This window comes from Hippocampus comes, unplaced genomic scaffold (genome assembly GCF_001891065.2).
Source record: "Hippocampus comes isolate QL1 unplaced genomic scaffold, H_comes_QL1_v1.1 scaffold150, whole genome shotgun sequence".
Lineage (NCBI taxonomy): Eukaryota > Metazoa > Chordata > Actinopteri > Syngnathiformes > Syngnathidae > Hippocampus > Hippocampus comes.
In genome coordinates this window covers 2,146,889-2,162,124 of record NW_017805496.1, presented here as the reverse complement: position 1 = coordinate 2,162,124, position 15,236 = coordinate 2,146,889, and the positions used below count along the sequence as shown (strand labels likewise).

General features: G+C 43.1%; 1 protein-coding gene and 1 long non-coding RNA gene across 2 annotated transcripts in view; one reads left to right on the top strand and one right to left on the bottom strand.

The window, feature by feature from the left end:
• The window catches only part of LOC109519703 (glypican-6-like), a 75,827-nt gene that overhangs the window by 16,578 nt on the left and 44,013 nt on the right, over positions 1–15,236 (bottom strand). The window contains exons 5-8 of the mRNA XM_019876400.1: positions 8,150–8,315; positions 3,691–3,821; positions 2,274–2,417; positions 1,427–1,456 (exon numbers count right to left, since the gene is read on the bottom strand). Of these exons, the coding sequence (XP_019731959.1) occupies positions 1,427–1,456; positions 2,274–2,417; positions 3,691–3,821; positions 8,150–8,315 (471 nt within the window). The remainder of the gene's footprint in view (positions 1–1,426; positions 1,457–2,273; positions 2,418–3,690; positions 3,822–8,149; positions 8,316–15,236) is intronic.
• LOC109519704 (uncharacterized) lies at positions 9,582–10,884 on the top strand. The gene is made up of 2 exons (XR_002169010.1): positions 9,582–9,779; positions 10,491–10,884. It is a non-coding gene; the product is annotated as an uncharacterized LOC109519704 (long non-coding RNA).

Sequence of the window (15,236 nt, the reverse complement as noted above, 5' to 3'; positions counted from 1 at the left end):
GCTATAGTAGGGGGGGGGGGGGGACACCCACACACACACACACACACACACACACACACACACACACACACACACACACACACACACACACACAGAATTGGATTTCCCTCCAGGGTAACTGTGTAAACATGTTGGTTGAATGCCACACTGAACTGACATCCGTGGCCCCACTATCATCCCGTTGACGGAAACACTTGAGAAAAAAGCTAAATGTGCAGCGCCTTGTCGCTTCAGGCATTCGGCAAAAGAGGTTTACTCGCTGAAAGGGCTCCAACAGATTGTCTCTGTTTCACGAGCGAGCTAAATGACAACATAATGATTGTTATCTTAAGGAGATTATAGACTCGCGAGAACATGATGAGGGATATTACACTCAATTTCTTCCATTAAGCCATCCTAAAGTGTAGACTGCTCCTGGTGGAATGGGTCGACTCCTAATGTGTCTTTTCCGTGTCAAAATTAAAGCCCGTGGAGCAGCAATTTTATTCGGCTGAATTTTGTCAAGATGAACACCTGGGATTTTAAACAAGGCTCATGTGCAAAATCAGATTTCATGAGTTCAACTGCCTGAAAGTGAGATCATGCGATTGGCAAGGTTAAGAAAGGGCACTTGTTTCATGCGTTCAAGTCCAATTCCAATCATAATCAATACATCAGCGGTGCCCGAGTCGGGTTCGCGAGAGCCCCCGTCCAGCCTGATCCAATGATCGAAATCGTGGACAGGATTCCACGAGGCTTGTTGATGAGCTGATCATTTGAATCAGTTGTGTTGGAGGATGGCGACATCTAAAAGTTGGCTGGATCGGGGCTCTCGACGACCCGACTCGGGTGCCGCCGCTCTCCATGGTCGGGGCTCGACTCGATATGTGGCTGACCTAATTCATTTCCACGCTCCTGCTGAATATAAGAGGTGGTATAATCTCAAATGATTGTCGCTTGCTCGCCTCTAAGAACCGGCGCCTGACTGCCAGAGTGCTGTGCTTTAACTTAAAAGATAAAATAAAGGTACTTTATTTCTCTCATTAAGGATGTACAATGAGATTTGACCTCTGCGTTGAACCCATCCCCGAGGAGCAGGTGGCAAGAACTGTGCCGCACACAGGGACTAAATCCAGATTTTTTGTCATGAACTTAGTCAATGGAAGAGGTCCAACACGAGCCCTGATTCACAAGCGCCGGCACCTTGGCATATTTCTTCATCTCTCTCCAGTTATAAATGATCCCTACGTTGGATGATAGAAACAAACTCAAAGTAAGCCACGAGTCCAATTGCGATGTTTAAAAATAATAATAATAATCATAATAATTATGAAGTGATGGCATACCGAGCGACATATAAAGAAGGCAAAAGATGTGATTTTGGCCTCACTGACCCGGCGTGAGGTGCACAAAGGTAATAAGAAGGTAAGAGGAATGGAATTCTTACACTGTGTTGCATTGCCATCCAGACAGCCCTCTTGGTGAAGCAGCAGCAGAAGCAGCAGAAAAATGAAGAAGACAAAGATTTAATTGGACGAATCATAAGAGAAATGCTCACGTTGTCGGACCTTCATGATAAATGGTGCCACTCAATAAATCGATCGGACAACCTCAACTCAACTGAGAAAACATTATCAGACCTATTGCCGTCTGATATGATTCATGTGAAATTAAATATATATATATTGCAGCTCTGCGACAAAAAGAGCTGCAGTGTTTTTTTTGTTTGTTTTTTTTTTTACATCCATTTTATTAATTCTTTAAAACTGAGATAAACACAGACGCGTCTCTCTCTGACAATGAGTACTCTCTTCCGGGTTCGGCTCGAGGGGCGTTCAAAGACCGCCTCCGAAAAACGTAAATAAATTATACCTTCAACGGCACTAAGAAAAGCGAAAACAATGCACCAAAACAGAAAATCTAGCAAGGAAATCACAAAATAAATGGTGTGGGGTGTGAATCATTTGATGATACGTAGTGACTCGAGAAGAAGTAGTTTGTGAACACACAACAATAGAAATTTTCTTTCAACATCAACATAGACAATGCAGAACCAGTTCAGCCTCTTACATATATATATATATATATAATCTAAAAAACTACATTATCCAAAGGAAAATGAATTTAGCGGTTGTAGGTTGCATTACAGCTTGCTTCAGATGCATTTACGCTTGTGATTTACAAACGCTAATTTTCAGCAACGCCTGTCAATAGGACGTGGTGCAATTCTACATCAATGCAATAATGACACTTAAATGTGTAGAGGAGGATAATAACCTCACGCTAGCACATACCAATCGATCCAGGCTTGTCTCCGTGGCCGCGGTTGTCTTTTCCTCGGGAGGGTAAGGTCTGAAACGGGCGCTGAACACATCTGAAATGCCACGTGCGGACCTGCCTATGCCTGAAGCCTTTGGCGGACCGCAATTCTGAAAAAACTAAAAGGAGGGAGACATACGTGAGAGATAATACAACACAACTTCAGTTCAAAACATGTCCATAAAGACACTGCTTGCAATAAGTGCACAGGAAACCAAAGTGAATCTGAAAGGATTCGTTAAGTCGTTTGCTACCGTATGGTTTGGATTGGGGAATTCTCATTTGCATTTACATGTCAGGGGAGAATAGATAATTGTGTTATGTGCTTTGTTAATGGTGCAACATCATTGGAGTGTAACTCTCAAATGATAATCGCAATACCCTACTGCTCTGCTTGGGGAAGGAAAAAAAAAAACGAGGCATCAATGAATGTAGCTCTTGGAAGGAAAACCGCTCCAAATGAATAATTCTTGACTCATGGACGTGAGGCAAAAAGTTCCAATACTGGAGAGAAAGAAGAAGTGCAAAACGATAAATCCTTGAACCGGACAATAATCAATTTTTCGTGGCACTTTGTGAGACCAGATTGCTTGACAAGTGTTGAGGCCGCGGCCTCTGCGGGGGTGTTTGGATCCAAACAAATTCAAACAGCGAAAACTCATCAGCCTTTGTGGCCTCTCTGCTCGGCCCCCAATTCGGCATACGACTGTTATGACAAGAGCTGTCTTTTGTCAAATATTTATCAATCCTTCATCACGATTACGATTCTTTTATCTTGCGCATCACACGGAAAAAGTAATTTTTTTTTCCACAGCTCAATGCTACCGGAATGGAGGTATACAATGCAATGTGAATTTTTGGAGCCATCGTAATCTCAGAGCAATCTTTCGGCCAAGCACAACCTTGCCTCGGGTGCATAGACAACGGCTAAAAGTTATAAATTGCAGCCGCTGTGATATGGGGAAGAATGGGACATCTTATTCATACTGACCTGTGTGAATCTAGCCGGGAGATGGGCTTAAGTACGCCGGAGTGTAAAAGTTGAAATGAAGCTTGCCTTTTTGATAAGAGAAGTTTTGTATTTGCAGCTTTGATTTTTTTTCTTTTTTTTTTCTCCCATCCCAAAGACGGCTGAGCCATTTGAAACCGAAAGAGGTTTAAGAATAAATTAGCTTCTATATTTGCAGGTTAAACAGAAGTCATCTCATTTAACAGCGAATCTCGAAGGCATTTGTACTGCACATTAAAATAAATTAGCTGATTGAAAATGAGATTTATGTCCCTGCTTCAAATCATCCAGTACAAAAGAAAAAAAAAGGAAAGCAGGAATGTGTTCATTTTTTTTTTTTCATGACATGAATTGTGGAAGACACAAGTAGTGGAGAAATTTACCTTTGCTGACAGTATCTTGTTGTTGTCCTGCATAGTCATGATGGCCTCGGAAATCTTGAGGTCAATCGGCTCTATGACTGCTTCGATGTGAAAAGGTCCTTGCAGCCTCTCCGCCACCAGCAACATGGCATCTGTCGCCAAAGACAACAAAAAGAAAACAAAGACACATGAAATCCAACGTCAGGCTGTTGATCTTTGCATTAGAAGCTGCATTGTAAATCTTGATGATATCACTCCAAACAAAGCCAACTGTCCTGCAATCCTGGACAGTCGACATAATTTTTCTTCCAGTCATGAATTCAATTCAACACCAACAAAAAAAACAAACAAACAAACAAAACAAAAAAAAAGAAGATGCTGTTGGTATCACTTGGGCATATAATCCAATCAACACCAAGCAGTAATTGCTTCTTCCTTCAGGAAATGTTCTCGATGACAACATCGCACATTAATGCTTTGTGACGTGATTCGGGTATCCACGGAAAACAAATTACCCAGCTGACTCTCGTGCTTCATTTTTTTTAAATAATTGATCTGGATCTAGACGATTTCATTTATTTTTATTAGTGTAGAGACAACTTGACAGTGAGTGAAATTCACCTGAAATCGCTCCAGACACTTTTCATCAATACATACTAAGATCCCAAAAAGCGAGCGCCAGATTGCTTTGTCACTCGAACGGACTGCACGCGCTCTTGCAAAACGATCCGCTAAGATTGGCGTGTTCAACTAAGACATCAAATAACGGACACTAAATTGCGTGTTCGCTCACTGTAACAAATTGCCGTTGGCAACAGGCGCGAATGTGATGGAGCTCACCATATTGAAGGCCACCATACGTTTTCTTTTCTTCTCCATTTGCGGCACGGCGCGAATGAAAAAGCTATGTTCATAGACAGACGTTATCGTCTCTGGTTCAAGGGTGAGAAGCTCAGTGAAACCGGGAGGGCCTCAGAGTAGAGTCGGAGGTGTTCTGGAGCCCCGCGGATGAGCCGGGACATGCTGGAGAAAGTCTCCTGGCTGGCCTCGGAACATTTTGGGATGATCCCGGATTAGTGAGACAAAGCGGCTGTGGAGAGGCAAGTCTGAGCGTCTCTGTTTACGTGACTGCCCCCAAAACAACAATTCCAGATTAGCAGACGATGGATGGATGAACGGATGGAAGAATTTAAATAGAGGAAGACGACTCGATGAATGTGTGATGCCAACCAACCGTTTCTTAACTAACAACCGTTGTGCATGTTCATTCTTCTATGATATCATTATGAACCCTCTGTGGTTCCCCTTGTAGTTTTGACGATTAATAGTAATGTAATGTAACGATATCAATAACAATGGAGTCACACCGGGAGAGCAGATATTAATTGTGTTGATACAATAGTGCAATCAAGTCGAGTGTGCGCCTCCCTTGCCAAGAATCATTTAAAATAAAGCCCCAGAGAGTGTGTCTGTCCTCACAAGTTCACATCCGAGAGCCTTTGTTAGAAAGGGGAGGTGGGGGGGGGGGGGTTTGGTTCCCCGGATCGAGGGAGTTGCGGAGAGGTAAAGTTACATTTGGAAGCTCGCCATGCTATTAAAAAGGAATGAGCAAATGAAATCAATGAGGATTGTTTTCACTGTAGTGTCACTAAACAGAGGGCAACACATTCCTAAATCCGAATGATGAAAAATCATGTGCGAGAGGCAACATGCAAGATGGCAAAGGCTCGACATTTCGTATTCAAAGCTGTGCGAGAAAAAGTGACTCAAATTGCCGTTTCTTTTTTGTTGTTGTACTATAGGCTGTACTGTACTGCAAGCTAATAGGCGGTGCTGCGCAACTCCACCATTCCGCACGTGTAAATATTGCAATTTTGCATTCTCAACTGCATTGAAATCCTAGCCAATCCAAAAAGATAAAAGTCATTTAAATCCAGCAGAGTCTAAGCCTGTGTATATTCAAGTGCGGGGAAATGACACAGAAAACTCAACGGCACTTGATAACCTTCTTTCGACAATGCTGCTTGCCTGTCAAAAAGAGAACTGATTTTGATGCGGTGAGTGAGGGTGGGTGGGGGGAAAGCAGCAGTATGCCTCATCTTGTCTCTCTGAGGGTATTTTAACAAGGGGCTGACAAGACAAATGATGATGATGCGTCCGTCACGATGCAGAGCTGGCTATATTTGTCACAGTGGCAGCTGACGGATGCTCCGGTATCCCACACCGGATACGCGCACACATGCACGCATAGCACACTTACAAGCAAGTCAAGTCCGGCCTCCTTCGGGTTTATGCGCATCGTCTGCTCGTTTCTAAGCTGGCAAAGACTTTTTATGATATGGCGGACAACTGAACAGTACCGGCGTTCTGATTTCACAGGGGTCATGCATGCATGCCGTTTTGTCTTTGGCAAGTGATCGCGTCTGGCTATCGCTTAAAAATGCGAAACCAGTGACAAAAGTAAGAATTGCTTGAAGAGAATGTCAAAATAATTGTTTCGAAGGCTATCCCATTTGTCCTTCGTGACTGGACTCTGGAATGAGTGACTTTCAAATTGTCAGACTGTGCGTAGTTTCAATAAAATGTACGGCGAAGGACAACCCGCTCTAAATGTATTTATTTTTTGTTATGAACGTAACTGGCTGTCTAGACAGAAAGAAACATTTTTGATTACATTGTCAGAAAGAAAGACAGCGGTCCTTTCAAAGACGGACAACAGCCTCTGCAGAAGGGAAGCTACTTTTTGTTTCTTTGCTTCACTTTTTAATGTCTTGAACTCTTTTGCTCGTAAATGCTTTAAAATGTTGTACTTAATAGTGCGAAACAAATTGAGTTACCCTTTGTATGGGATGGGATGCGCTATATAAATAAAGCTGCCTTGCCTTGCAGCACTTTCCCCATAAAACAGAACATATGAATATCAATTACCCTGCATACCGGTGTCAAAAGTGGAAAAAAAAACAACACTACCTGCTATGCCGCTAGATCTCTTGTGTGTAATTGTACACCGAAAAAAAGTACTTGATTTTCAGTTGCAGATGATTATGTGTTATGCGTGTTAATCATCCTCAGCAACTTTTCTCTCGCTGGCAAATCTTCTGTTTTCGAATTTACGTCCAGATGAAATTCTTGTTCGTACATGCGGAAAATTGGTCACATATGCAACCAATTTGGTCGCAGTCTTGAGTCCTGCCAAACATTTTTTCGGGATGAGGAAATGAATCTGCCCCTAAACAAGCCAAATAATTTGTTGGTTAATTAAGTTGGTTCTGTATATGTCGCGCAACAGCTTCAAGGTTTGCTAATAACGTTTTTGATGCACAACAGTAATAGCGTATGAATGCTTGTTTCAGCAACAACACAATAGACAACAATACCAAGATCTTCTTATTATCTTACAGTATAAACGTTTGAATTTGAACTTCAGAAAGCAACAAACTTAACACGGCGCCATAATTTACATTTGGTGGGCCACTGCACTTCTCGTTGTTGTCCAAAAATGAAGAGGAAAAGTCAAACTAGGCAACCCCCCCCCCCAAAAAAAACAAAAAACAGTATCCCAATGAAACCCGGGCGCAATAAAATCAATACATTTTTACAAGCATCTCAAGGGTTCCTTTCGTCTAACCAGATTTAAAATTCTGTTAGAACAGCAGCTTTTCCCATTAGTGTCAGGAACAACGTCCCTTTGCGGCGATGGATTTGCCTCTTCACGAGTGAACAAGACACTAACTTTTTAACAGATGTCATAAAGCAGAGAGACATTTCATTCAGTACACTGGGGCCCGTGTTGATCTGAGGCTTCAGACACGCCACCCGAGAGAACACGTGCTCTGCAGTCTGGTGGCTTTTTGGAGTACAAACCTGTCACAAATCAGCGAGTGGCTCAGAAGCACACTTTGCTTCACATACAGCCGTCAGACATGTCTTGAATTGAACTCATTCGAAAAAAGAAACGGCTAATGTGATCGTGGTGTACATGAGAAAAAAAGCATTAGCTGGGAAAAAAAATTAAAAATCTTGAGGGAACATTCAATGTGCCTCCTTTGTATGCATTTAGGAGTGAGGCTTTCAGCACGCAGCTACTTACAGACTAACTGCAGTGCTCGATTACTCACCAAGCGCTGCTGGAAACTCGACAGAAAATGTGTTTGCCTAGGATCTACTCTGCTTTATCAATCCCAAACAGCAGGGACCACAGCCGGCTATAAGCACTCTGCCTGGGTCCTTGCAATAGAAAACACCATTGCACAGTTGCACACGGAACAAAAAAAAACAAAAAAACAAGGGAACGGCTGAACAAATCCGATCTTAGTTTTGTCTCCGTAAAGCTTTCCGAGCAGAACCAAATGCAGCACATCAGACGGAATTCCCACAGAGACAATTCCAAGACGCAGCAATGAAAAAGTAACATTGATGACTTGCAAGTACACGCGGATAGACAAGAGGAACAGATGCACAGATTTCGTCATTGACTCACCGGTAAAAGTGTTCCATTCGAGATCGAGGTCAGCCTGGTTTGCGAGACAGCCTCTCATGACGTTTTGACAGTAGTTTTTGCAGGGCTTGAGCCCGGGCATGCTTCGACAGTATGGGCAGTACAACATCTTGGTCAAGGCTCTGACACATGTGGGAGCAACGTTCACCTGCGGAGCAGCCAATTATAAATTAAAAAAAAAAAAAAAAACAGAAGATACAAATCATCAATGCTAAGGCATTCCATTTCCTGTGGGAATTAATTGGACAAATTTCATATACAGTTTGCTTTCATTGTGGACAACGATCATGACTGTTTATCAGCAGCATGATCTGTCTCTGTGACCAGCCAGCGTCATGAAATACGTTCTTGCTGCCACTTTCATTTTCATTGGTGAGCTGGAGCCTATCTGGACGAGAGATGAGCTGCACCTTAGACTGATAGCCAGTCAATCAGCGGTGCAATAGATTATGTGCACGGCAGCTCATGAGAGACTTCCGGTGGAAAGATTCGGAGGCATACAAGCATCCGTTTTACATTTATTCCAAGCTACCACAATGAAATTTGGAGGGAAAGCAACCTCATTCATCAAAATTGTATTAATGTGGATATATATATATATATATTGTAACGGGCAGATTCACATTAGTGCTTTTCAAGGTGGAAGTGTCACCCAAAGTGTGACTTTTTAAAGTTGAATAAATGGCTCCTCCAGCTAACTCTGCTGTAAGCTGACCATCATGTACATCTTTTTATTTGAACGTGTTCACCAGTGAGCCGGTACAACAAAGGAAATAGAAAGTTTATACATTAGGCGAGACAATTCAACAACTGCAACATCGAATCAACGAAAGCACTCTGTCCGTCTTTCATTGTGTTTCATCACAAAGCTTTATGAGAACGTTTACCCTCGTTCTGCAGTTAGTTCTATATGCTTGTCAGCATCATTGTTTTATTATTGGTTGTCTTTTATGTTTTCAAGAGCTCAATTTTGTTGCATTGCGCCATAGAACTTGACAACAAAGGTGTTCTATTGTAATTTGTTGTTGTTTTGTGCTCTACAAACAAAGCTGCTGAGTTGAGCGTGTCAAAATAAGCATCTGTTCACGGGGACCTGCATGTACTGTGACACAGCAAATGGCTCATTAAATTAGCTATGGTGCATTGATCGCTTCCTGACACGTGGAAAACTGAAGCAATTAATAAGCTAACACGTCATTTACGGTAACTTGACACCATTTCAGCAGACTGCGAGTGTAACAGGTTAAAACATTACAGTCCGACAAAAATGTATTATTTGAAATATGAAGGAAATTTTCAGATTAAAAATTTAATACTGTACTGCTGAGGATAAAAAGGACAAATACTTTATTCATATGGAAAAAAACAAATGAACATTTAAAATGTAAAGAAAGCTCAAAGGTTTATTTTGTTGTTTTAATTCATTGCCAATCACACCAATGACAGAGTCTATCTGGGATCTCCTCACAGTTTGTGATCGAGAAATCTGAGATCGATTCTTTGCGTCTTCATGCACCTGGCAGGCAAACGCCGGAGTGTTTCTTCGCACTCGTCAAATCTGCTGAGGAAACGGCACGTAATCACGATCGTGATGATTTCTCCCCGTCTTCAGGTATGTTGCAGGCTAGTAGTTCATTTATTGTCTGTTGTTACGTAATCTACATTGTTCCGAATGTAAAAGAGAATACTGTGTAAATATTTTGCGTTTGAAGTTCATTCATCAGTTGTCGAACGTGTGATCATGGGCGGGCCCCGTTCGTGAATAGCAAGTAGGTACGTGCTGGCGCAGCCATATTAGGACGTGTGTGCGCGCGCGCGCGTCCCCGTTTGCTAATATGCGGAAATGAGTCTATACGAATCTCAATCGACAGACATAATTTTCTTCAAATAACCTAATCTGCATGTTTTTAGATGATCAGGGGTAGAGAAATCCACAAAGGCACGGGGAGAACATGCAACACACGAAGGCCTGAGCCTAAATTCTTCCCCAAAAGCTCAGAATGTGAAGCAGACGCGCTAGCTAACGTTGCACACTGTTGACTTGTGGACATTTTACTCTCTTGAAAAGTTTAAGGACAATTCGAGCGAGTGCATAAACCTTCCATTAGGTGGTGGTTGAATACATTGGTGAAGCACTGCACATATGTCACATGTCCCGAGCGTGGAAATGTAAAAGTGCACTCAATAAAACAGTGTGGCAACATGAGGTTGTCAACACTGTCCATCCTGATCTTTGGTGAAGGCTACGCCTTTTGTCATTGGGCCCTGCCAGTGCAATGGCTTGAGTGAAAGTGACAGGATTCTCACATGTGCTTCCCTTCAGAAGTGGGGATGCAGAACGAGGAGTACATCTGATAATTGGCCTGTCAGCCTCTGAATTCATGCTTGACTCTAGATTGTGTCCAGCATGTACTCTGGAGACTGCTGTGCGCCTGTGTGTTCGAGGGGTAACACATCAGACGGCAGCAGTCATACGCTGGAGACCACCACCTGCATTCTAAGGCTTGGACTTCATACATCATTATTTCAAGAGACAGTTTCACCACTGAAATTCTACAAAGATGGCTGACTTGAAATGCTCCTAATTATGCAATGTGTAATGTGTACATTTTGTAATCAGGACTCACAGAGGTATTTTATTGACAGGCTCAAAACAGCCATATGATAAAGAAGGACATGTGAAACGAGTTAATGAAAAATAAACAGCAAGTCAACAAGTTGGTTGGGTAGTCAGTGCACAACACAAATTGTTGTCATCTTTTGGAAGGGAAAACTCAAGGGACATTCTCTCTCTCTCTCTCTCTCTCTCTCTCTCTCTCTCTCTCTCTCGAGCTAGTGAGCTATCGCTATCTAGCTATCATCATTAAAATCATGATTGACATTTGTAGGTACATAAACAAACCCAGTGACACAAAAATAAAAGCGTGATTAAAGTGACAACAAAAAATAAAGGGTAGAAAATGGGGAGGGGGGGAATGTGTTACTTTAATAATAGTATTTGTGGCACCTGAGTCTCTGTCTCACTCTCATCTCGTCTGTTGTTATCGCTGTGGTGCGTCTTTGAATTGGTACAATAAGGACGTGTGCTATTGTGTGGGAAAACGAGCAGAAGGAAGAAGCTGAGGAAAAAGGTAACCAGCGTGACAGAGACTCTATTAGTGCAGTCGCTGCCACTATTGTGCAGCTGGCAGCAAGGATCAAATTCAACATCTTTGACATTTGCTATCTGCACCCTGACATCACGCAATGTCTTGTAAGAAGAACCGGGTTGCTCGTTGCCATTTTCCACTGCTTCGTGCCATCTGCTTGTGTTATGGTAAATTGTTTATATCACCTCAGGAGCATCGTTAAAGGGGTGACATTTTTAGAAAACAGGGGACATTTAACGGCTAACAAGCTTGCAAAAGATCATGCTTGGTTTAGATGCGGGCATTTCCCATTCGGATGAGAGACATTAAAGTGGTTGCATCTAATAAATGCCAAAGCAAGACTGCTTTTTTTTTTTTTTTTAAAGAGCCAAAGTACAAAAATGTATAATGCTACACAGAGTCAAATACAGACATTTACCAGATACGGAATAATGGTGTGTTAAATACAGCTTCTAATGTGGGTTCCCATTTTAATTAGCAGAGGATTAGAAGTCTCTCCTTCAGAGAGAGAGCGAGCCAGCAAAAGAGAGTGAGAGAGAGAGAGAAAAGTTGAAAACAAATTTACTGTAGAGAGATTTTTCTTCTTAATTGTTTTGCAAAACAAAACCTTGTATTGCTCCTTGCTCAAGTGTGTGCTATGAGTCGGATTCAGCGTTAATTTTTTTCAAAATGTTTTTCACACAACATTCTTTCCACCCAAGCACTTGAGTGTGTAATTTAATGATTTGGATTTTATTGTACTGAAAGGAAATAAAATGATGTAGACCAGGAGGAACCAAATACAAATCCGAAAAGGAATAAAAATATGTAATTCTTTTTTTTTTTCTTCCCACTGATTCAAAGGTCCATTTATTGTGGTCATCCAACAATATTGTAATATTCAAACCGAAATGTCCTTTTTATTAAAAACAAAATACAAGTGACAATAAAATGCCATTTCCATTTTGACATCAAATAAACCGTGACATAAATTAAACTACCGGTAAGTAGAATTTGGTCATGAAGCCAAATGGCGATATCGTGAGGGTTACGCTGAATTACTGTCTGAACACAAAGGAAATTTGGTAATTGTGTGCCTTGGAGTAAGTGCCTGTATGTGTGTGCCAGTGTGTACATTTCTAAGCGAGGAAAGAAAACACAAACACAGATTAGAAAGTAACACATACTGCACGATAAATATAATAATTGCCAAGCGAGTGAACTTACAATTCTTAGATTGATTTATACTGTATTTCCGTTAAGTTAGCAACATTTCCACCGCTATTCTCTTATTCTGAAAGACAAACTTCCTACTTTTGCTCGTGGAAATAGATGGCAGTGGTAACAAAACGGTAACTCTTACTTTTTACCGTGGTGTAAACGCTCTTACAACATATTCTGGTTCAACAAGAATTGCAAACAAGGCCCTTAAACAACACTTGTGCGTCACCACCCTTTTTTATCGAGCGGCCGAATGAATGTTATAGTGGGTGCATAAACGCTACAGATTGGGATTGCGTTGCTATGCTTTGAGCTGCCCTGACACCGTTGCCGACACGCAAGCCGCGTGAGGTGGTCCGGTTGAATTACGAATGAACAATTGAACGCTAAAGTCACACATACTTAAAGAGATGAGCATATTTTTCCTGATAATGAATGACTTAGGGGCCGTCTCGGAAGGCTGGCCGTGTATTGTTGACATGGAGACGGTTCCTGGTCTACACGTGCTGACCCGACCAAAATTGCATCGTTGATGGAGGGGGGTGGGGGGAATCAATTAAGGAGCGCCTGCCTCATGGCAAGCGGCCACCTTGTGCGTGCAAGCCTCTCATAGACAATAAATGGGATGCTGATGTGTGCGTCTGAGCGGTGTAAAATCAAGTTTGGTTTGCGGCCAAACGCCGATGAAAATGCCAAGTCTCATTTTCGCTTGTCGGAACAGTTTGCGGGGCCGGAAGTAGGCGGCCAGCAGGTCGGATCTGGCTGGGTGGGGCCGACTATTGAGTAACCCTGGTTGACCCCAATCTGCTCTCGGTGGCTGATTCTGGTACGTGCGCAGGACGGCATTTCTGGGGGAGGCGATGACGAAACGGCTTATTGAAATGATTGTGAATTGGCATTGTGACGTGTAATTCATTGGCCTTCGTATATGGCAGGGGTGGCCAACCAGTCAGAGACTAAGAGCCATTTTTTTTTTTTTACTGTGTTACTGCAAAGAGCCACATTGCGCATATGCATGCGCGCACACACACACACACGCAGGCACGCACAGACATCGAGATGAGCAAGAGCCGGAACTTCACTGAACACGAACGAAATCGAGAAACACAGACATATCCCCCCATCCTCTATTTCCTCCTCCCAACGCTCGCGCTCGACTTGGGACCAGTTCGCTGGCTCCGGAGCCGAAGTCGATCGCGGTTGACGTATTGGGCACCCCTACCTTAAAAGCTGACTAGCTTAGCACTTAGCGCTAAGCACCGTTTGCGCATGAGCGGTGATTCAATTGTCTTCTGATTGGTTGCTCTGTACGTCAATCCGGTGATTCAGTTGTCATCTGACTGGTTGCCCTGTATGTCAATCAAGTAATGGGATTGATGATATGCTGACGTAGTTAGTTCAGTGTATTTAGCACCGTTGTTTGAATGGCAGCGCCACCGCCGAGGCGTTTTCGACGCTTGTCGTATGAAAGCCCGGGAGCCGCATTGAACCAGCCAAAGGGCCGCATGCGGCTCACGAGCCGCGGGTTGGCTACCCTTGGTATAGGGAATGTGCACCACTTGAATGAATTTGTGATTAAAAACGTCAACGTGCACGTTATCAATTTTAATGTGGATACGTTTCATCCGTACCCTAATGGGAGTTCAAGCTACGCTTGAGGTTTGTGAACGTCAACTGTTGTATTCCAAAGGAATTCAGGCATAGCTGTCTTGTTTTTCTTTTCTTTTTTTTTTTGTTTGTTTGTTTGTCTGTCGCCATTTTGCCCGTGCCGAGCAGTTTGCGGCGTGCCCTAGATGAAGGCTAATCTGATAATCTCGTTAGCACATCTTTACACTTGAGTGACTGGAATATTTCACAGCATGCAGAGGGCAGGACTGCGGCGCGAGATGCCTCAGATCCAGTGTCAGATTAACGGCCACTAATCTACCCGTCCTGCGTATCAGCGCTATGATCGCGCCGCACGGTGTGCGTGGCTACCGTTTGCGCGGGATACCAGAAACGCAGACAGAGAGAGTGGGCCCGCTCCTCAACCTTCTGCACTGAGGGAGCAGTAAGAGCTGCTCATCTGTCAAACTGTCTCGCCGCCATGAATTTCTCCTTCATTAAGGATTAACGCGTCGAATCTAAACGCAGTGATCTCGAACACTGACTGCATAAAACCGGGAGCCAGGAGCTCGTTCGCTCGCCTGATAACACGGCCCATATAAAAAGTCGCACCATATTGTCAAGAGTGGACTGATGAGAGACAGCTCACAAAAGACACTCTCGGAAAAAAAAAAAGAAATCTTATCACCTTGCCTATCCAACGGGGTGTTGTCATGCGCATATGGCGTGAACTCCCTTCAGGGGGGAGAGCAGCTGAAATGGCTTGGCGCCACTTGTGAGAAATGACAATATCGTTGCGAGCGACCAAGGCCAATCAAGGAGAACACTTCTGGGACAGTGAGACCGATGCGAAGAATTTGTCCCGCCCGTCCTCTCATGATTTATTTATTTATTTATTTTTTTGTCATTGAGCACATTGCTTTCACACTGATTGGACACGGGCGTGCCGGCTGCATTGCCGAACCCGGTGTCCCCACTCAATTACACGGCCATTAGTGTCGAGAGCACGATGACTCATCTGTCATTGTGCAAAACAGGTTGCCGCTTGTTCCGGTGACAAACACGGCTCACAAAACATTTCGGATGCGACACGATTTTCCGAAAGTACGACTGGA